Source organism: Melospiza georgiana, chromosome 7 (assembly GCF_028018845.1).
Source record: "Melospiza georgiana isolate bMelGeo1 chromosome 7, bMelGeo1.pri, whole genome shotgun sequence".
Lineage (NCBI taxonomy): Eukaryota > Metazoa > Chordata > Aves > Passeriformes > Passerellidae > Melospiza > Melospiza georgiana.
In genome coordinates this window covers 755,646-778,561 of record NC_080436.1, presented here as the reverse complement: position 1 = coordinate 778,561, position 22,916 = coordinate 755,646, and the positions used below count along the sequence as shown (strand labels likewise).

At 53.5% G+C, this 22,916-nt stretch overlaps 1 protein-coding gene across 1 annotated transcript; it reads left to right on the top strand.

Annotated features, from left to right (window-relative positions):
- Positions 1–679: 679 nt before the first annotated feature.
- On the top strand, positions 680–22,246 carry COL6A1 (collagen type VI alpha 1 chain). The gene is made up of 35 exons (XM_058028197.1): positions 680–788; positions 1,506–1,635; positions 3,253–3,453; positions 3,732–3,891; positions 4,026–4,148; positions 4,240–4,260; positions 4,446–4,466; positions 4,564–4,608; positions 4,894–4,947; positions 5,700–5,744; positions 5,849–5,875; positions 6,172–6,198; positions 6,294–6,338; positions 6,576–6,629; positions 7,142–7,204; positions 7,690–7,752; positions 7,915–7,968; positions 8,050–8,085; positions 8,248–8,310; positions 10,185–10,247; positions 13,431–13,493; positions 14,204–14,266; positions 14,379–14,429; positions 14,514–14,549; positions 15,080–15,142; positions 16,151–16,216; positions 16,589–16,624; positions 16,716–16,752; positions 17,510–17,518; positions 18,326–18,459; positions 19,540–19,649; positions 19,919–20,102; positions 20,303–20,477; positions 20,801–20,830; positions 21,583–22,246. Exons 1-35 carry the CDS (start codon positions 680–682, stop codon positions 22,191–22,193), a joined length of 3,072 nt encoding a protein of 1,023 aa, XP_057884180.1. The 3' UTR covers positions 22,194–22,246.
- The last annotated feature ends 670 nt before the right edge of the window (positions 22,247–22,916 follow it).

The following is a 22,916-nucleotide window of genomic DNA, read 5'->3' as shown; positions in this document are numbered from 1 at the left end:
TCCTGACTGGCTTGAGCAGAAAGCCCTGAAAGTCAAGAAAGTAAAGAAGGTGCTTCTCCGAAACTGAGAAGAGAGTCTCTCCTAAAGCCTTTGAAGAAAGCGCTTCTCAAAAAATGTTTTGCCTCCATGGTGCCCCCATGCCCCCAGCTTCAGCTGTGCCGCGTGCTGGGGACTGCCCCGGCCAAACCCAGAGCAGATGTCCTGCAGGTTGGGATGTGACGGGAATGCCTGGCGCAGCTTTCTTGTCCCAGGAGCTGAGAGGAAACTGCTGGCAGGGGTCCCAAGCCCCCTGCTCCAGCAAGCATGCTGAGCCCCGCGCTGGTGGGCACTGCCTGCTCCAGGGCTCCCTGCAAGGCTTGTGGGAGTCCCAGGCACCAGTGGCTGGGCTGCCCTCGCAGGTATAGTGACATCCATAAAAAGGGTAAGGAGAAATGCTTCCTTAGTTTGACTCACAGCTGACACCGCCTGATCCCTCCCTCCGTCCTTGGGGTGGAGAAGTCTCCTCCTCACCCTTACCCTCCTGCCTTCTCTTCCTCCCACAGAAACCAAGAGGAAAGCGGTAAAAAAAAAATATCTTCAGCAACTCCTGCCTCCAGACTGTGGCCTCGCTCAGCTGCTGGGTTTTTCTGCCCTGCTTATTTCCTTGGATCCAGCTCGATGGTAATCTGAACCGAGAAACATGAGGCTGCGAGATTTTCTGCTCACTCTGCTGTTCCCGGCCGGCCTCCTGTGGGGGGGCTCATGTGCTCAGCGCCCAGAAATCATCACCCAAGTCTCCAGCACAGAAGGTAAGCCTGGAATGCTTTCCAGGGTGGTTTTCCTTCCCGGGATCAGCAGAGAAGCCTGACTGCTGTTTCCCTGCGGATGGATGCCTCTGCCGCAGACACACCACAGATTTGTCGGGACGTTTGGGCTTGCTGAGGAGAGCAGTGCAGGATTAGAGAGGATCTGCAAGAAGTACCCCCTTTCATGTTTTTTGGCTCTTTTTCCTCGGTTCTGTCTGGTCTGGAGTTACCCGTAGCAGTGGGATGCAGGAGAGGGGGATAACAGCTGATACCAATCCAGCTTTCTAAACTATTCTGGGCTGGATGCTGGCTCTTAAGGGAAGTTTATGTTATTGCTCTTTCTTAAAATTGTATTTTTGGCAGGATGTGTTCAGAAAATTTTAACTTTCTTATTGCATTGATTGCTAAACAGGTTTCATTTCTTTGAGTGGTTCCTGCAGCTGCATGTTATTTGGTATAATAAGTAGTATAGGTCTTGCAAAGATATCCTTTGAATGGAAACAGGCAAGAAAGTATAGGAAAGTGTTAAATTACACAAAATTATGTTTTCTGAAAAAGTGATCTTGATGCCAAGGGGGTAAGGATGTGAAAGCATTCCCCTTAGCCGAGATCCCAGGAGCCTGCTAAGAGGGAAATGGGGTGGGCAGTGTGAGAAGCCTGGGAGGGGGAGGCAATGCAGCAGAACTGCCGGCCAATTCCTGCCTCTCCACTTCTTCCCAGACTGCCCTGTGGACCTGTTCTTCGTCCTGGACACCTCAGAAAGTGTTGCCCTGAGGGTGAAGCCCTTTGGGGACCTGGTTACCCAAGTGAAAGATTTCACCAACCGGTTCATTGATAAACTCACCCAGAGGTACATCCCCCAGGGGTTTATCCAGACTGCTTTGGGGATGGAGCCTGCTGCTGGGTGGGATGCTGAGATCGCCCTGCGTGTCTGTCCACAGAAGAAAAGAAGAAAAGCAGGAATGCTGGGGAGGGGGATGGGAGCCTCTCCCCCCTCGCCCAGTGCTCAGCTGCTTGGTTTTTTCTCTATCTGTGCTAGACAGCAGCAGCGTGGCTTTAACAGGGCTGCTAGCACCCACCCTCAGGAAAGGCAGGAATTGCTGGGAGTGGCAGGCATGGCAGCCCAACCCCACCACCTCTGGGGGGCTGTGTGGTTATTGTGCAGTGCCAAAGCGATGCTGGTCGCTGTACTCAGGCCCAGAATGTCCTGGGTGCAGGGGTGGCAGTGGGGCACCTCTGGGGTTAAACTCAGCACTCACAAGGTGAGCTGCAGGGCAAACCCTCCCTTGCCACTGGCGCGTCCCCACTTCGGGTGCCCCTTACCCACCCTGTTCCCCAGCTCTTTATCTGTCTTCTCCTCACCCACCTCTGCAGCCACCAACCAAGGCTGGACCCTGTCTTTCCCAAGGGAATGCCCAGGGATGCCCAGGAGCACCAAAGCTCCCAGATCCCAGAAGGGGTGGTGCTGGGCTTGACTGCAGGCAGGAGATCCATGGATGCACAGGGGCACCACAGGCGCTGGAGGCACGTGGGTCTTGCTGAGCTCCTCAGGGCAGCAGGAGATGTGTGCTGGTGCCCAGAGGGGCACTGTGGGGAGGATGTCCCAGTGCTGCACCAGCTGGAAGGGCAATGCCCTACCTCAGGAGGGTTAAGGGTGGGGCAGCTCACCTGTCCATTGCCCAGGCAGAAGAGTTGTCTACAAGGCTTTGAGTGATCAGGAGCCTTGTGCTTGGGAGCAACCTGCCAGGCCTCCATGAGTGCAGCATCACTCTCCCCTGTGCTCAGGCCTGCTGGCTCAGTTCTGCAGTGGGATAGAGGGAACGGGACAAGGCTCAGGTGGCTTTGGGACAGCTCCTGATGGGCAGAGAGAAGATGTGCAACACCACTCCTTTGGGACTGGCCCTCACTTACTGGAAAAGAAACCACATCCCTTTGGGATTGGTCTCCATAACCTGAAAAGATCTTTTTGGGGCAGTGGCCAAAGCACAGGTGGCGCTTCTTTCCCAGGGAGTCACAGGTGCTGGATATGTCAGTGCACAGAACAGGGCTGCAACACACACACACACACACACACACTCACTTATCCTTCCCCAAGTCAGAGCATCCTCCCAAGGGAGGCATCCCTCTCTGATTTTAACACATCTGGCAGTGGAAAACCTCTTTGCGGGATGTTTCAGTGGTTACCTGCCTCGCACACACACACATCTGGCTATCTGGCTCAGCCCCTCCTGCCCAGCTCCAGGCCCTGGCACCTCTTCCAGAAGCCTCTCTTGCCAAGCTGTTTGATCCCTGCAGATGCCCACCCATGGCATCGATTTGCCCTTCCACCCACGGGACAAGCTATCCTGGGGTCCCATGGAGTGCTTTGCATGGGAAGCATGTCCCAGCTTTGCAGGAGAGCAGGGAACCCTGGCAAATCCCTGTTGTGCAGAGGATTTGCATTTTCTATGCTGGTGTGTCCGTGCAGGTACTACCGCTGTGACCGCAACCTGGTGTGGAACGCGGGAGCCCTGCACTACAGCGATGAGGTGGTGCTCATCAAGAGCCTCACGCCGATGCCCAGCGGGCAGAGTGAGCTGAAGAACCGCGTGTCGTCTGTTAACTACATCGGGAAGGGCACCTACACCGACTGCGCCATCAAGCGCGGCATCGAGGAGCTGCTCATCGGGTCAGGCGGCGAGGCCGCAGCGGGCACAGCGGGGCGTGGGGGTGGTGTGGGAGCTTCTGGGTTGGGACACCCCTGTGCATTGTGCAGAGCTGTCCCCAGGCTGGGAAAAGAGATCACAGCATGGGGAAAGGGGTGGCAAATTGCTCCAGCTTTGCTGGGATGAGCCACGCCCTGACCACAGGCTGGGGCACTGTCTGGGGTGAGTGTCCCCCGGTGTCCAACCACTCCTCTCCAGCTAAATTCTTTCAGCGTTAAATCCTGTGTTTAAACCCTTCCAGTGGTTCCCATCACAAGGAGAATAAATACCTGATTGTGGTGACTGATGGACATCCCTTGGAAGGCTACAAGGAGCCCTGTGGAGGCCTGGATGATGCTGCCAATGAAGCAAAACTCCTGGGGATCAAAGTTTTCTCGGTTGCCATCTCCCCCAACCACTTGGTAGGGACCACACAGCAGGGATGCTCCTGGCAGGGGGTCCCCAGTGGAACCATGAGACCCCCAGGGTACAAAGGAGGGGCACTCAGAGTTGGCACAGGTGCCCACAGGTCTCACTCTGCCCTCCCCACCCCCAGGACCAGCGGCTGAACATCATTGCCACGGACCATGCCTACCGCCGCAATTTCACTGCCACCAGCCTGAAGCCCACCCGGGAGATCGATGTGGAGGAGACCATCAACACCATCATTGACATGATTGTGAGCACTGCCCACCCCCTCCCCAGGCCGCCCCCTCCCCAGGCCCTCCTGTCCCTCTTAAATCCCTTCTCTTTGCTTTCTTGTCTTGCAGAAACTTAACACAGAGCAATCGGTGAGTGTCGCCCTGTGACTGAGCCTGTCCCCTGTGGGTGACCCATGGCTAGGGGGGCTTGGTGGCACAGCCCTGCCCTGCAGGCAACCCCTGTAAGCCTGGGAAGCCCCCCCCCCAAGCAGGGTGCAGGCTGGCCCTGCTACTGCCACCTCCTCTAATGCTGTTTCCTCCTTCCCTCTGTGCAGTGCTGCTCCTTCGAGTGCCAGGTGAGTCAGGCTTTTGAGAGCCCTGTCCCCTTCCCTCTTATCCCTGTGGCCCCAGGCTGTGCCTCAGGCTGGTCTAACCCACATATCTCTCCTGCAGCCTCCCCGAGGGCCCCCTGGACCTCCTGGTGACCCTGGCCATGAGGTGAGGGACTGGTTGTGGTTGCACTGTGGGACTGGGACAGTGGGATAGACTCACTAGGGATACTCAGAGACCTGGAATCATTATCATAGAACCAAGAAGGTTGGAAAAGGCTCCCAACATCACCTGTGGGGCATGGACCCACACCATGCTCCCATATGGCCAGCACCATCTGCTCCCTCTATCTGTGGAGCATTTCTGCTCCCATCCTCCCTGCTCTTCTCTCAACAGGTCATCCTTCTATTCCTGGGGATGATGAACTAACTGTGTTTCTCTCCTGTATTGCAGGGAGAACGAGGCAAGCCAGGTCTTCCCGGCCAGAAAGGAGAGGCTGGAGACCCAGTAAGTGAAGGATCAGCCCTGGTGACTCTGCACAGGGGCTGATTTTTTGGCTGCTTCTGGCCTGACCTCTCGGATGCATCCTCACCGGCATCATCCCGTTTCTATGGGGTGTGCAGTCATGCCTGCCGTGCACTGGGGAGGCTCCTCCTCTTGCTACAAGGCTTCCTTGTTCCTCACCCAAAATAGCCGTCCCTCCTGCAGGACATGTCTCTGACTCATGTGTGCCAGCCCAGGGGTGGACTCTGGGCTCCCTCCTGTGTCCTCTGACACAACAAGCACAGCAGTGTTACAGGGAAATCTTTGGTAAATAACCTGAGAGCATGAGGAAACTATTTCCCTCCTCCTCCCTCTTTTATTTTACTAGGCACACTTATTTTTGGGAGGCACATTTCTCCCACACACCTAAGCTTGCAGTTACCCATCTTGTGTGCTCCCAAACTGAAAACCCCATGCCATGCCTTTTTTCTTTCCAAGGGTTTTCTGCCCTTCCCTTTCCTCCCAAATGACATGTCCCCAAGCACCCAGTTTCCCTCACCTCCTTGAAGAGCTGGAGATGGTGGAGATGAAGGCAAGTCCTCTTGGCCCTCCACAATGATCCCATGCTCTCAGACTAGGAAAACAAGGAGCAGAGTTATGGGAGAGGCTCCTGTGTGAGACAACGGCAGCTGAGTCCCATATCAAGAGTCTGGGGGGATGTTGTCCAATGGTGGTGACTGTATCTACATCTATAATACGGTGTTTCTGTGCCCTAGGGCAGACCAGGAGACATGGGACCTGTTGGCTACCAAGGAATGAAGGTATGTGGGGCTGCAGGCTCACAGAGGTGGTTCAGAGATGGACCATGGGCTTTGTACTGCCAGCGTTCTCATTCTCCCATTTCCCTTTCTCCCTTCCTCTCTAGGGTGACAAAGGAAGCCGAGGAGAAAAGGTGAGGACAGCAGGGATGTTTGGGAGAGATCCCCGTGTCCCCATGAGGGGTTATCCCGGGCTGGCCCTGCAGCTGCGTGGTGTTGGGGTCTGCTATGTGCCCCCACATCCACCCCTCCTGCTGGCACTGCCTGAGCCAAGAGCAGGGATCCAGTGGGATCCAGTGGGATCCAGCAGCGTGCAGAGGAGTGGTAAATGCCTGAGTCCTCGGACTGAGCTGGTGTGGGGACTGCACTGCGGTGGGGGGATGGATCTGCTCTGCATGGACGTCTGACACCTCTGTCCTTCCCTCTGCAGGGCTCAAGAGGAGCCAAAGGAGCCAAGGTCAGACTCTGCTTTTGCACAGTTTTCCTCTGTTTGACGTTTGGGAGGCACTGGGAATTTGGGAATCACTTCACAGTCCTGGTACTCTGTTTCAGGGTGAGAAAGGCAGGCGTGGAATCGATGGCATTGACGGAAAGAAGGTAAATCTCTGCTCCAGGGGACTTTGCTTGGCCTGAACACCCTGGCTTTTGCCCCTCCAAAACCATTGTGGGGTCTGGGGATGAAGCCTGTGGAGCAGTGGAGTTCCCTCCCTGCAGGGCCATCCATCTCCCAGGCAGGAATGGGGCTGGGATGTCCCTTCCAGGGGTCTGGGATGATGGATGGGGTCTTCCTGCGAGTGTCACTCACTGGGGACCCCCGTTTTGGCTGCCTGACAGGGTGAAGCGGGATACCCTGGATTACCTGGCTGCAAAGGCTCTCCCGGATTCGACGTAGGTACCCTGTGGGTGCCCCTTGCATGCAAGTGAACAGCTCTGCCATGATGGTGTGTGGAAATAGGGAAGTGCTTGGAAATGTGTGATGCATACATCCCAGGCATGGCACCTCGGGGCTGACCCTGCGGCACTCTGCCTCATCCTTGCCTGGAAGCTGTCCTCAGCTGCCCTGGGGCCGCCTGACATTGCATTTTCCCAGTTTCCCTGCCTTTTCCATGCTCCCAGGATGACACATCTGTGGTGACACCAGTGTCACTGTAGTCCAGCTACAGCAGCCCAAAACCACCTTTTCTGTAATTTTCCTCCGAGCTTCAGAAGTGTTTCAGCAATGTGGGTGCAGCATTGCTGGCACAGCTCCATGGTGCAGGAGTCCCTTCTGGCCATATCCCTCCTGTCCATCCCAACCGGGAGCCGCCTGCCAGGCTGCTGGGATGCTCAGTCCATGCCCAGTTTCCTGCAGATGGTGTCACCAGTTCAGGTTTCAGTGACACTGCCTTTAATTTCAACAGGGAGCTCAAGGCCCACCTGGACCGAAGGGAGATGCTGGTGCTTTTGGACCCAAGGGAGCAAAGGTGAGTTGTTCTGCCCAGCCTCACGCAGAGGAGGGATGCAGGAGGAAGAGGTGGAAATTGTTTGCACTGATTGGGGCAAGACTATCACAGAATCAGAATGGTTTGGATGGGAAGGGACCTTCAAGTCCACCTCATTCCACCCCCTGCCATGGCAGGTGGCAGGTGGAACCTTCCACTAGACCAGGTTGCTCCAAGCCCTGTCCAAACTGGCCTCTTCACTAGAGGAGGCTGCCATCACCCACAGTGTGCCCACAGTTCGAGGGTGCCCACAAGCCTGGCACAAAGCATCCCTGAGATATCAGGGGAGTGCTGTGAAAAGGTGGCTTTCACTGGGAGTGGAGTAGGGAGGGATCTGTTGGAATGGGGAGACACCAAAACCCTGAAAGAGGCTTGGGGTGCACTGTGGCTCCTGACAGCCTCCGTGCAGTGGGAGCTGAAATCCACTGCTGGATGCAGTCTTGATGGTGTCTTGTGTTCTTGTGAAGGGGGAGCCTGGGAATGATGGAAAGCCTGGCCGACAGGGGATTCCTGGCAACCCTGGAGAGAAGGTGGGTGAAGAAGCACCTTTGTGTGAACATCCTCTTGCTCTCTGTGAGAGGACCCCTGCTACAGCCTGGGCTTTGAAGCAGAGCTTGCCCAAAGCTCTTCAAGTGTGCAGGGCTTTGATCCAGAGCTGTCTGACCTTTTGTGTGCATGCCTGTGCCTTGCAGGGAGCTCCTGGGAACCCAGGTGAGCCTGGACCAGCTGGAGAGACTGGTGATGAGGTGAGTTCTCTACCTGTGATGCCCATGTGTGTGCTTGCTGGCCATCCCCACGCCCTGAGCACCCCTCTTGTTTCTCCACAGGGCGCTCTAGGTGAGGATGGTCCTCCTGGAGAGCGGGTAAGTGGGAGCGCCTCTCACCCACCCCCGGGCAGGGGCTGGGACCCTCCGGAAGAGGAGGAGGGGGCCTGGGGCTGAGCCTGCTCAGAGGTGGGCAGTGAAGGAGGGGTTTGGCCTGCCAGGAACAGGCCCTGATTTTGTGATGCCACCCTCTCTTTGCAGGGCAGCAATGGGGAGAGAGGACCCCCAGGCTCGCCGGGGGACCGTGGGCCAAGAGGACAGCCGGTAACTGCACCCGCAGGGCAGCCTTCCACATTTGCTTGCAAGACAGGGGATGCTTGGAAGCCAGGGGCTGGGAATAGGTGTCCAGTAGCTAACTCCACCAGCATCTGGGCCAGCAGGCAAGCTCAGTGCCTTGACATGCAAGTTTGGGAGGGATCTGTTGTCGCCCCTTTATGCTGGCAGGTGATCCCCAAACAGCCAAAAAATCCAGAGGAGAGCACGCTCAGCAAGCCAAGAGCAAGTGAACAGCTGTCAATTCCTTCCTCACAACTGGAAAACTAGTTAATGAAGAGGAAAGGGTCAAGGTGTCCTCCTCTGCGTGCTCAGGGGCTGCGTGAGCTACCAGTGGCTCGGGCAGGAGGGCACAGGTACAACCAGCAGCAGGGCAGCATGAGTGGGTATGGATGGAAGGGAAAACACTCTTCCCTCCCCTTTTGAGTGGGAATCACTAGGAAAGTATGTTTCCAGCCTGCTGGGGTGAGTCATCAAGCGTGAGCGTGGGAGGGACAGGCAGGAACCCTCAGCAGGCCAGGACAAACATGTGGCCAGCAGCAGCCGTGCCCCACTTCACAGGGAGGGGCAAGGGGCGCTCTGTGCGGGGTGGGGGTGATGGGAGCCAGGGCATTCCACAGCAGCATCCCATAATCCTGTCCACCGTGGCACCACTCATTTCCTGTCCCTACAGCCAGGACAGCCAGGACCAGCTTGGATGGGGGCAAAGGTCTGCCTTGGGAGGGGGCAGCTCTGGCTCAGAGGGGCCTCTGGCAGCCTCCCCCTCCTTGTGTGCTGCTCAGGGAGCGTCAGTGTCACTGCACGGGGTGTGCGGGGCAGATGTGCGGGAGACGAAGGCACGCCAGTGTCCTGCAGTCAAATTGTTCAGCAGATGATGGGCTGCTTCCTTCCAACTTTGAGTCCAAGCACGAGGCTGTGCAACCTTGCCAGAAATGTCTCAGGGCCATTTGGAAGTTGGGTTTTATATTTGCTGTTTGGCTAATGCATCTGGACGCTTCTAAGTTGCAAACAACAGCTTTAGGTCACCAACCTCTCAACCACTTCTCCCAAATTCCCCTCTCCTCTGCCTCCCTGACTTGTTCGTTCCTGGCTATGTGTCTGGATGAGGAAGGTGCTGCAGAGCCAGCCTGGCCTTGGCAGTCACACTGCCCTGTTGGGATGCAGCTCTGCTGGATTTGTGGAAGGCTGTTCAGTGAAAGAGAACTGAGCCATGTCCATGGGATATTTCCTTCTACTGGAACTGATGGGCTGCAAAACCACTGAGACTCAGGTTTTCTGTGCCCTACTGTCCTGTCAGTTCTCTGCAAAGAGCCTTGGCTCAGGCCTCTGAGTGCTAGCAAAGGAGAGGGGAGTGAGAGGTGAGGGTGTCTCTCTTTATCTGTGCCTCATTCCCATGGAAATCCCCTTAGCTCCATAGGGATGGCAGGCTGGAGGAAGGATGCAGGATCCTGGAAGCTGTGCTCCTCCCCACGCAGACTGCCCAGGGCAGGAGCTGCTCTAGAAGAGCAGCCATGAGTGCAGAGTGTGGCTAGTTTGGGTCCAGGGCCAGCTCCGTGTATCTGCAAAAGATGAATCCCTCCACCCTTTTGCTTTTGTGGCACAAAATGGGCAGGAAAATGTCCCCTAGGTGCAAGCTTCACATGGCCTTCCTCTTAGGGCTATCTTCTTGCATTCAGTGTGGCCACACTAGCCTGTCTTTATCTTCCTCCATCTCTGACAGCTCCCTACTCAATTCCTGAATCTGCCTCAAATCCTCGCCTGTTTGGATGGCTGCATTTCCATCCCACTGTGGGTGCTGCACCCCTGCTCCCCATTGCACACAGGTCTCTTTGCACCCACACCTGCTCCTCTGTGTGTGTTTTCAGGGAGAGCCAGGACCACCTGGTGACCAAGGGCGGGAAGGACCCCTCGGTCCACCTGGCGACCAGGTAAGAGCTTGCTTTAACCTTCTGGATCTTAGATGGAATGTTTGGGACATCAGGGAGAGTGGGATGGGAAGTTTAACTGATGCCACAGCATCTTGGGGCAACTTCTCAGCATCTTCCAGACCAGGAAGCAAAGCTGGTGAAGAAGGGCAAGGATTTCTATGAGAATTTGGGATATGAACAGGACCAGAAAAATGGAGACTTAGCTGCTGGGCTGTGGGCAGAACAACCTGCACACCATTTCCCAATCCCATGGAAACAGATGTCAACACATCTGACAGAACTGGAAACTGGCAAGTGCAAGATGCAGCCACACACAGAATGTTCAGGCCTGGGGCCAGAAACTGCTCACTTCACTCAGGGGTGTCAGTGACACATCTTGTGTCAGTGAGGATATCCTGGCGTGGCCCCAGCGGTATCCCTGACACCCTTGGCATCCTGCAGAGACAGCCTCTCCCAGAGCCAGTGCTCCTCAAGTCTGCTGACTGGAAGGTGTGACCCCCCTGCTCTGGGGTCTGCCTGTGCCTTGTGTGCCTCAAAGAACAGATCTCAGACTCCACAGGCTTCCTGGAGAGCAGGGTTGACCACCTCCAGCCTGAGGAAGGCATCTGTCCCCTGCACGGTTGAAGGCTCCTTCTTCCCAACTGATAACTTGAGGTGTGGAGGTGTTGCTGGGTCATTCCTTCATGGCCATGGCACTGATGGCAATGGCCAACAGGATCTTTGCACCTGAGCAAGCACACTTTAACATCACCCTTGAACTGGGCTCTGTAGGACAACTCCCCTTCTATCCACACCATCAGAGTTTTAATGGATCCCAAGGTAGAGGAATGTGTCAAGATAAACACTCCCACACTGGCAGAGAAGGACTCCCACAAGAGGTGAAGCATGGAGGCCAGCATGCAGACAGATGCGAGACAGCTTTTAAACTCCTTTCCCCTTGGCCAGATGTTGCAGAGCCCTTGGAGAAGATCTGGAGTGCAGAACATGAAAGGGGGGCTGTTGCATTCATATTGTCCCCAGTATGGGTGACCCCCATGTCAGACCTGCACTGTGCGGAGAGAGTTTGGCAGAATCCAGCTTGCTCAGGTGTCTTTTAGGGAGGTGGCCCTGGTGGGAAAGCAACTCTTCAGACGTATGCATGCAACGATCCACTGATCGGTGCTGCAGGCTGGTGCCAGCAAAAGAGGCTGGGGCTGGAGCCCCAGCTGCCTCTAACTCTGTGTGGTAGAGGCACGTTCCAGGTTCAAGGCAGGAGAAAGACCATGTAGAAGACAAAAATTTGATGCAAGTGTGGTGGGGAGCCAGGCTGGGACAGATCCTACTTCCAGCCAGCCTTTCTTGTTGGGGAGGAAGAGGAGAAAGAATGGCGTCTCCTGTGGGCCACCAGTTCCCCCCCCCCACCACTGAACTCGAGTCAAGCCCCTGTCAGAGAGGGAAGCATTACAAAAGCAGCTCCAGTGCCTCCCCAGGCCAGAGGCTGCCCCACTGCTCCCACCACTCCAGGGAGATTTGAACAGCAGTTGCAAAGTGAGGATGATTTTTCCATGAGCTGAGGAAAAATGCTTGTGTTTGGCCAAATTAAAAATAAATGTGTAATTAGGTTTGGGTAAGAGTGGGACCTTGGCAAACACAAGTATTTTTCAAGCCATGTTATCTGCGAGCTCTGGACCTTGGAGTGTGTTTCTCTTGGCAAGGGGAAATTGCTCCCGCTAACCTATGACTCCCTTTCATCCTGTTTCTATCTGAGAGAAGCTAAAGGCCAGCACGCTCTTTCCCTGAGCCTCATGGGACAGGTCTGGTGGCCCTTCTTTATTTCTGGCCATGGTGCCCATCCCTTCTGTCGCGTGCTTGTTGCACCCAGAGAAGTAGTGGACAAGAGATACTCACCCAAAATCCTGCATCATCCATCATAAACTCCTTCAAGGCCATGAGGGATTTGCGCTGTGTGGCTGCAGTGAGGATGAGAGTGGCCAGTGTGAGCCAAGGGTGCCGTGGCTCCAGCCTTGGCTGGTGTGAAGGATCACGACTTCCTGTCATTCCTTCCAAGGTTTCTCTCTTCTGGATTTTTGTGCAGAAATAAGGTCACATGCCTTGAAGCAGTTCAGCGCTCTGCACTGTGCTATTTTAAGTTTTCTGCACCCACAAGGACACCTTTCCTTGGAAGAAGGGTGTGTATGACATGTATAGATATTCAGCACCAGGTCTATGCATCCCTCTGTCCTCTGCATTGCCTGGGGACTGGCTGCACCCTCAGCTCCACACAAAATGTTACCTGAATATTTGATGTGATGGCAGAGCATCACTATCCACTCATTGTCCACCATCATATCTCACCTCCTGGAAAGCAAACCCTGCAAAGGGCTGTGAGTACTGAGTAGAAAATGGAGGGACTCCCTTGGGCATCTGCAGAGCTCTCAGAGAAAAGAGCCCTCCTCCTGCCTCCTCTCCTGTCTCGTGGTGTCTCTGGCCAGCCCTGCAGCTGGTGGAGCAAGCAGCCGCTGCCCAGATGGGATGTGGCAGCGTGACAGCTTTGGTCTGTTCCAGCACACGCTGCCAGGGTTCTGCAGCCTCCCGAGAACAGAAACTCCCCAGAGCCACCCTGGCTGGGACCCAGACTTGTCCAGGCCAGAAGGCACATGGAGGTTTGTGTCACCCTCAGGGTGACGTGCTTGCACCAAGGACCGTCCTCCAGGGGCAACTGTGTCACGGCTGATGAGGTGCCACTGCGCCACACAGCTGTGCTTGGATGCTGGGAAGCATCCGCCCGTCCTCCCTGGTCCTCTTCCCACCAGGTCCTCTCTTACTGGGGTGAGCTCTGAAGGAGAGGGATGGCTTTGAGGGCCTCGGCTGCCACTAAAAGCACGTGATGTGTGGCTCATACCTGTCACACCTCAGCCCAGAAAATTTTTGGGTTTGGTTCATGCTCAGCAGGCATCTACCTCCCACAGGGTTTCACAGAGAAAATGGTGAGGAGGAAAAGGAGAAGCCAGGCATGGCTCCTGAAGCACCTCTCCATCAGTACTCACCCTCATCTCTAGGTCCATTCTGAGGCTTTCCAAAGTGGACCTAACTTGCCAATGGGCACCTCTACCCATCAAATCGCAAAACAAAGGAACCAGCCCTTCAGGGCAGGAGTAGCAGCAAGAGAAAGCCCCTTTGAGAGAACTTTCTGTGTTTCCCTAGGGTGAGCCTGGACCTTCAGGACCCAAAGGCTACAGGGGAGATGATGGCCCCCCCGGCAGTGAGGTCAGTGTTGCTTCATCATCACTTCTTCTGCAGGGAGGGGATGCAGGGATGTGCAGCAGGTGCTGCCCATCAGGGCTTTCCCCAAATCCCATGGATACTGGAATGCTGTTGAACCTATTGGCACAGGCTCCAGTACTGGCTTCCTGGCAGACCCATCCAGGCATTTCCATGGATCCTTCAGGCCACAGCTGCCTTTTGCCCCACCTCCCTCAAGTTATTTCTTGGAGAGGTTATTGCTACGCCACAAACCACAGAGCTTCCCATCACAAGAGCTGGGGAAGATGCTGTCTGGGGGCAGCCACCTGAATCTGCCAGCAGCAGGTTTGATCCCCAGGGTGGGGAGCAAATGGAAGCCAAGCACAGCTGTTGGATTACATAGAAATCCTAGAACATTTGATCCTAGTTTGAATCCTAGTTTGGGTTGGAACTGATCTTAAAGCTCATCCTGTTCCCCCCTCCCTGCCATGGGCAGGGACACCTTACACTATCTCAGGTTACTCCAAGCCCCATCTAACCTGGCCTGGAACACCTCCAGGGCCTCCCTATCCTCTGAGTAAAGAACTTCTTTCTGGCATCAACCCTCACATTGCTCTTGCATAAGCAGAACACTTCCACGGTGGGCTTGTGTTCGTAGCTGGTTGCCTCAGAAGTCATTGTTTTCCCAGCTCAAATGATGTGCAATTCTTGACTCCTTCTTCTTCCTCTTTCAGGGTCCAAAGGGATTGCCTGGAGCACCTGGGCTGCCTGGGGACCCTGGGCTGATGGGAGAAAGGGTGAGTGGTACTGCTGGGGAGATACACTGTCCAAGGAGACCAGCATCCTGCTGCCATGCTATCTGAGGGGTCTGAATTTCTTTATCTCATCTGTGTCTGCCTTCCTTTCCAGGGGGAGGATGGTCCTCCTGGGAATGGCACAATTGGATTCACAGGTGCCCCAGTAAGTTTTCTGTGCAAACTTGAAACCGTAATACCACTATGTCTACTTGTCCAACCTAACACACTTCCTTTTCTCCATCCCCAGGGGCAGCCAGGAGACAGAGGCAACCCTGGCACTAACGTAAGTGTGCTGCTTCCTCGGCCACACAGGATTTACCCTTGGTGGTGGTTTGGCACTTGGAACTTCTCCATCAGCTGCATGTTGGAATGGGCTCCCTGAAGCAACCTGCGTCTCCAGAACCCTCTTTTCTCTCTGCCCACCTCTCCCTGCAGTGGATGCTTCCAGTGGAGGTGTCCTGCGCTGGCTGTAACACCCAGGGGCAGCAGCTTGTGCTGGGTGCTCTCTGAAGCAGTCCAAGAGCCAGAGTTTGGGGTTGGGAATGTCACCCAGGGGAACTGCATAATGCTGTGCTGAGGGATTGATTTAGTGTTGGGTTAATGTTTGGATTTGATCTTAGAGGTTTTTTCCAACCTAAACAGTGGCAGTGAAAGCCACTGAAGAAGTTCTCGTCATCAAGAGCACTGAAATCTGGTGCTGGGAGCCTGTGTGCTGCTCTCCACCCCTGTCCCAAGCCAGCTTTCATGAGGTCACCACATGCCAGCACCAACTTTACCATGATAGCACAGCATCTCATCCATCCTGTTTTTCAGGGAACAAAAGGCTACGTCGGACCTAAAGGTGACGAAGGGGAAGCTGGCGACCCTGGCAACGATGTGAGTAATCATGTGAATCCTCTCTTCCTATGAGCACAGTGCAGGGGCCTTGGGCAATGATGGGCCACAGCTCATCAGATTTTGTAAATCTTCAGCCTTTGCCTCTGAGCAGTGACTGATGGATAGCAATGGGAGCACCTGCCAGGTGTCTGACAGCTGGCGAACTTCCACATTTGTGAAGGTGAGGTGGGCATCACCTCTGCAAGGCTTTGTATGCTTCCAGGCGGCACTGATGATGATGGCACTGGTGATCTGAGCTTTATCACTGGCCCATGGAGGGAGATTTCCCCAGTGTCCCTTCCAAGTCTTCATTTAATTGGGTACAGCAACCTCAGATAACACTTCAATGGTGAAGCAGGGCTCATCAGACATCTGGAGGGAAAGGTGCTGTGTGGGAATCCTTAAAATCAGAGGGTTTTGGTAAAGCTGCGAAAGGAAGGCGTCAGAGACAGCAGAACTGTGATTAGAGCTAAGCAGTAGCCATAAGATTCATCAGTAGAAAAGTTATATAAGAAGTAGAAAGTAAGGATGAATAGAACAATGATCTCTGTATTAACGCTTGGATAGAATAACTCATTAAGCTACAAAAGAGTCTATCTAGTGAGATATTAGGAAGTTTTAAGCTTAATAATGGAGCTCTGTGCATTGTATTTTAAGGTTTACAAGTAGGTGTTGTATTCTAAATAAGCGAGCATTGTTGTAACTAAAGGTATGTGTGCTTACAGTGGTTGGATAGAACTACTGTCAATACGCTTTTGCTTTGTGTGATTGGTCAAAAAACTTTTAAAGGAAGTTGTAACATGCAGTTCTTTGTTGGGGACGTGAGCTGCTGGCATCTTCCCATTGCCATAACCATGTTATGAGACTGATGCTGGAAGATAAACAGCTCGAGACACGTTCCCCAGCAGTCCCGTCCTGCTGGTGATTTGTGCAGAGACCCCCGGCCAGCACTAGTGCTGCCCCCTGACACACACAGATTTATGAGTTTTGGTTTTGTTTTCATTCCAGAACCTGACCCCTGGGCCCAGTGGCATCAAAGGAGCAAAGGGCCACAGGGGACGTGAAGGTCCCCCGGTAAGTAGGGATCCTGTCAGGGTTGGTCCCAGTGGCATGTGTCCCACCATCCCTCCATCCATCCCTCCATCCCTTCATGCTCTGGGTGCTGTGGGGGCAACACCAAGCCATGCACACACTGTGTGTGCTCGTTGCCTTCCCACCTGGGTGTACGTGGCACATGTGGAAGTGGATCTCCTCCTTCCACCTCCATGCAGCAGCAGGGAATCATGCAAACAAGCAGATATTCCTTCTCCAAGCACAGTGCAGGGGCCAGCAACTGGGAAGTCAAGAGGCTTTTCACAACTCTGCATTGCTTGTCAAGGTGCCATTAGAGTACACCACAGATAGGACTGATTGCTCCTGTAACTCCTCTGTGCTTCTGTCTGACAGGGACCACCAGGACCCGTGGGGCCTCCAGGACCAGATGTGAGTGGGACAGGATTGGGGTGCTGCCTGCTGGCCTGCTCTATGCATTGTTTTTGCTGTTAATCAAACATTTCTTTTCCTCTGTTTTCAGGAATGTGAAATCTTGGACATCATCATGAAGATGTGCTGTGAGTATCCCTGTACCTCTCCTCCCACGCTGCACAGTGCCTTGATAAGCAAGAGGCAGCTGCTTTGCTGCTTTTCCCTGTCCTCAGGCAGTGGAATGCCATCCATGGGCATCTCTCTGCTTTCATGTGCCACAATTAAGTGTCCTTGATCCACAGACGTCCAACTCCATCTCTAGAGTAGCTCATACAACTGTGTCTCACTTGTATGTGGCATAGACTGGTTTGTCTGTGGATCTGTACAGGGAAAACATCAGCAAAGTTGTGTACAAGTCCTTGAGTGGCCCATTTTGCAGTGCTTTTTTGTTCTGAATATCATGGTCTAATATTCCCCCCTGGGAAGGGGGAGTCTGGTTTGGGGTGTCCTGCCATGGAGAGAAGCAGCACAAATTTCCCGCAGAGGACTTCTGGCCCACGGCCAGTAATGAAGCGCTGGAAGGACACAGGGTACATGGAGAACTGACTTTAAGCTCCATATTCTGGTGATTTACTTAGCTTTTATTTTTGTTTAAATAAGAATGCATCAGCATGTGCAGACACAGAGCTGTGTGTGTGTGTGGTGCTCCAGGTCAGGGCATCACGATCTGAAATGGGAAAGAATCTGGGTATTTCAAGTGGGAGAGAAACCTCCATGAGCTTGGATTGTCCAGGCCAGGTGTCTGTGTGTTTGCAGAGAGGCAAACCTGCAGTCTGCATTAGGGTGTGAAAAATCCTTTGTCAAGAATTTTAATGTTGTCTCTTTCTCTCCCTTTTCCTCTAGCTTGCTGTGGTGAGTGTTACTTGGCAAAGTTGGTCTGCAAGCATTTCCTAGTCCTTCTCCTTCCTTGCACCCCTCCCCTCCCTGCTCTCACTACATGGAGATGTAGTGAGAGCCTTTGAGGAAGAACCAGGTATGAGCTGGGCAAGGGAGGGCAGGAAGCAATCTCTGAGTGCCACACAGATTAGAGGCTGAGGTGGCTGGGTTCTGCAACTGGAAAACAGCTGTCAAGGTGCCCTGTGTACCAGCAGCGTGGATTTTCTCTGCCCGTTTTACAGTTGGGATGTCTCTTCTGGGCACACTATGAATCTAGTTCTGTCCTCTTCCTTCCAAATCTTGTGCTGGTCAGCAGAGGAACGTGCTGGGCTTTATTCCACGATGCTGCCCTGATGGGTTGGGTTTGCAGTCCAAAAGCTTGAAGGGGGATCCAAGGGCACATTATATTCTTCAATAATGAGAAAGAGGAGAGCAAACTGAGTCAGCCTCCTCCAGCTCACCAGTGCCACCTCTGTCCTGCTGGGCTGGGTGAATGGAAGAAATGAGAAGGCTTATGAGGGAATGGGTTATGGAATAATTACTGGGTGGTTTGAGGGTACTCACAGCCTGAAAATGCTGCATGTCTTATTAGGGAGCAAATGCACATGGAAAAAATTGTAAACTGGCTCTCAAGTCTCCTATGCAGCTATTTTCCTGCATTGTTTTACACCGTGCTTTGGGGCATAGGCACCCAGCTGGGCAGGCCTGCAGCAGGCATCAGCTACATCCTTTAGAAATGTTTCCCTGAAAAACATGTCCTTCCGCTCCTGTGCCTTGCTCCAGAGTGCACCTGTGGTCCCGTCGACCTCCTGTTTGTGTTGGACAGCTCAGAGAGCATTGGCCTGCAGAACTTCCAGATTGCCAAGGACTTTATCATCAAAGTCATCGACCGCCTGAGCAAGGATGAGCGGGTCAAGGTGACATTTCCACTGAGTGCTGTGAAATCCTTGTGTGCACTCACTTATTTTTCACTGCAAGCAGGAAAATGGGGAAGTGCCGCCACTCCAAAAAGCCTCCACCAGGCTTGGCTTCAATCTGGGGGTGGGTCTTCCCAAATTCATAAATTGATGGAGATTAGACAGCAGATCGTTGTCCCAAAATAGACATTTCACTCTGTTTGGGCAAACAGACTCTGTTTCCTCCGTGTCCCAGAGCAGATGGTGCATTGAGCATTCAATCAGCCTGAACAATCAGTGTCTCAGTCTCTCCCTTGTTCTGATGAGCATTTCAGGTGTCTGGAGTGTGTTGGAAGTTTCTGATGTCCAGCTCCCAAGCTTGGATTTAGGTCACCCAGTTAAGCAGTCTACTAAAAATGACCCTTGCAGCCCAAACCCAGCAATACTGTCTCCATAGTGAGTCTCTCAGTCTGAGAAGGGACACAAATGCTTGCTCTTCTTCCTGCCTCCTCTCTGGTAACCTGCTGTATGTTTTATTTAACTCTGTGGTTTGAAGGGCTGTTGGGAATCCAGACTTTCCTGAAGGTATAACCAGCCACATCTAAAGCACATAATCTGCTGTTGAATACTAGTGTGGTGGGCATACATGGGGCTTTTTGGATGGCAAAGAGCCAGTAATAAGCAGAAAAGATAGAGCTGGGTAGCAAAACCACTGTGTTGGAAAAAAAACAGGAGTCTTGAAAACATATCTTCTCATGGAACCATAGAATCCCCTGAGTTAGAAGGGACCCAAGGATCAAATCCAGCTCCTGACTCTTCACACAGGACAATCCCAAGAATTCTACCATGGGCCTGAGAGTCCAGTGGCTGCTGTTGAGACCAGTGAGCTGTGAGATCTAGGTTTGGGTCTCCTTTTCATTTACTCTCACCATATTTGTCCCAATGTGCATCCACTCCTGGTGGGGCTCTGCCTGCCCAGAATAAGGCAGAAGAGAAACATCAGAGCCTGCCATGAAGGCAGGAGAAACCATCAGCAGGATTCTGAGATTCTGCGTTCCCCTGAGGTGTGTGCCCCTAATTGGTTTCTGTTCTGTCCCACAGTTTGAAGCTGGGGAGTCCCGTGTGGGCGTTGTGCAGTACAGCCATGACAACACGCAGGAGCTGGTGGCCATGGGGGATGCCAACATCGACAACATCGGAGCGCTCAAGCAGTGAGTCTGTGGGGTTTGGCCCAGGGGAACCTACTCACTCCCCCCACTCACCCCATTGCAGCTCCTGCAGCTCCAATGATCTAGATGTCCTTTAGTGGAAGGTAAGGTGGCTGGTGGCATCATAAGTGGTGCTAAGGCTAAAATAAGGAGCTTGCTGGTTTTCCACCCAAATCCTCATGCAGGGATGTCTGCCTGGCCACAAGCCATGTTCTTACTCCTCCAGTACCCATGGGCAGGGCCGGCAGGCTCACTGGGGCCTGTGCTTGCAGGGCAGTCAAGAACCTGCAGTGGATTGCTGGGGGCACCTACACTGGGGAGGCCCTGCAGTTCACCAAGGACAACCTGCTGCGGAGGTTCACGTCCGACAAGCGCGTGGCCATCGTCATCACAGACGGGCGCTCCGACACGCTGCGGGACCCCACCCCACTCAACTCCCTGTGCGACGTCACCCCGGTAAGGGCACGGGGCACCTGCCGTGTGGCAGCTGTGCGGCACCGTGCAGGCTCTCCGCGCGTCTCCACGCCCTTGCTACGCAAGGCTGGGGCAGGGGCACAGGTGTCACTAGAAGCACCTTCACAAAGTGGCAGGCATACACAGTTATGAATGCATTAGATGATGAATGCATCCAGTGATGGACTCGAACTTCCCCACAGGTGGTTTCCCTTGGGATTGGTGACATTTTCCGGAACCCTCCAAATCCAGATCACCTGAATGACATTGCTTGTTTAAGCAGACCAACCAGGCCAGGACTGTCCATTCAAAGGGACAACTATGCTGAGCTCCTGGATGACACCTTCTTGCAGAACATCACGTCGTACATCTGCCAAGGTGGATGAAAGGCAGGGGCTGGAGTCAATGGGAAAGGTGGTGAGGGATGCAGGATGCCCTCCCTTGTGTCCCCTCAGTCATGCTCTTAAGCTGGGACAAGGGTATCTTGTATCTCAGAATACTTTGTGGTCAGGTCCCTATCCTCACCTGCTGCAGGACACGTCTGTCCACACCACTTTTCATGCATGTTTATAGCCTTTGCACAGGTGGCAAAGGTGGGTGTTCACCTTCTAGAGGGGAACTTCTGTCCCTTCTGTGGACCTGGGGACAAGTGGTTTTTCTGGGCCAGCTGGTGACATTAATCTCTCTTATATTCTTAACAGAGAAAAAATGTCCTGACTACACCTGCCCAAGTGAGTATTGACTCCTCATGCCACGCTGAGGGGCTGTGGGTGGTGTGATGGGGGAAGTGGGAGCTTTGGTTTGTGGGGATGCACAGCTCAGCCACCTCTTGCAATGGGGATGCTCCTGGTCTGGAGAGGTGAGCAAGATCTGTCAGACACTCTCAGGGTCTCTCACACACACATACCTGCCCAAAGCAGCTGGGGAAAAGCATAGATGGTTGTTTCTCTGGCATCTCAAACCTAGAGAGGAGGCTGTGAAAGATTGCAACCCTCCCAGGTTTTAGCAACTGACTTCACTATCTGCTCCTACTGTCTAGTAGTGGAAGCATGAGCAAAATTAGTTCTGTGGCAGGGATATTGGAGAAAGGTGCTTGAAACGCGAGAACAGGGAGGGTTTTAATGGAGTCCACCTCCATTTAAAGGAGCGTAATCAGTCCTCAGAATTTCCATGGAAAGAAGGGAAGTGAGGAGGATGAAGTGGTTCCCCAGACACACAAGGAGAGCCACTGTGTTTAAACAAGAGTCACTATATTATCTCAGGCAAATAAACATCTACAGCCTGTCCTAAACCAAATAAAAGAAGGAATGAATGGGTGAAAGGACAAGCATAGGATAGCACTGGGGCAGGGGAAAGAAAGCTAGCACGAATGGAGATTTCCCAAGTCTGACAAGACAGGAAGCCTGTGAGACAAGCCAGTGACTTCACTGGCTTTCCATGGAACAGCCAAAGTGTAACAAGCCCTGGACCTTTCCCCTTGCAGTCACCTTCACGGGGCCAGCCGACATCACGCTGCTGGTGGACAGCTCCACCAGCGTGGGGAGTAAGAACTTCGAGACCACCAAGAAGTTTGTGAAGCGGCTGGCAGGGCGGTTTCTGGAGGCCAGCAAGCCCTCCGACGACTCCGTGCGCATCTCAGTGGTGCAGTACAGTGGCCGGAACCAGCAGAAAGTGGAAACTCAGTTCCAGTACAACTACACAGTTATTGCCAAGGCCATTGACAACATGGAGTTCATGAATGATGCCACGGACGTGAATTCTGCTCTGCAGTTCATCACAGAGATGTACCGGCGCTCTGCCCGCGCTGTGGCCAAGAAGAGGGTGCTGGTGTTTTCTGACGGACACTCCCAAGGGATCACCGCCAGGGCCATTGAGAGGGCTGTGCAGGACGCACAGAAGGCTGACATTGAGATCTATGTGCTGGCAGTGGGAAGCCAAGCCAATGAGCCCAACATTCGAGTCCTGGTCACAGGGAAGAGCGCAGATTACGATGTAGTTTATGGGGAGCGGCACCTTTTCCGTGTGCCTGATTACACCTCTCTGCTGCGTGGTGTCTTCTACCAAACTGTGTCCAGGAAGATAGCTGTTGACTGAGCATCTGGGGGGGTTTCTGCCAAGGCCATAGCTGCTTCTATCTCACCTAAAAAGGAAAACCAACAAAGCAAAAAAAAATTTAACCTTATTCTTGACCAACCTGAGGAATTTACATCTATGCAGATAACCATAGTGCCACAGCCTGGCTGAACATAGTCCCTTCCCTTCTCTCTCTGCTTCATTATCTGTGTCTCTACTCTGTTAGCCTCAAATTCCCTTGCTGCTCATGACTGCCTTCCCTCCCCACAGCAGGAAAACACAAGCACACCTAGCAATAAGCCATCAGAACACAAATACCAACCTCGTCCCACTGTGTTTTTGCCAAGAATCAGGATGAGGGGTTTTGTACCACTAAGATCTAGCCTGGTCTCTTAAGGCTGATTATTCTCTTTTTAGCTACCTTTTTTTTTTTTCTTTCCATTTTCTTCTCTCTTTCACATATCAGTTGAGCACTTGCCCAGCTCATCATGATCCTAACCTAATGCTGCGCTTTGAGTGAAATATTCACACTTAGCAAGCTTTGAGAGGGGATCGTTGTCACAGCTGGCAAGTTTGGTTCATATCTCCCATGCCTGGGGAGGAGGGAGGGCTGGACTGCACTACCCAAGCTGTGTGCAAGCATGTCTGGCCTCCAGAGCCAGGGCATGGGACACTCACTTCCCAGGGCTGGGATAGAGGTGGGTGGTGGAGCATCCCTCAGAACTGATGCTCCCATTCAGGGCA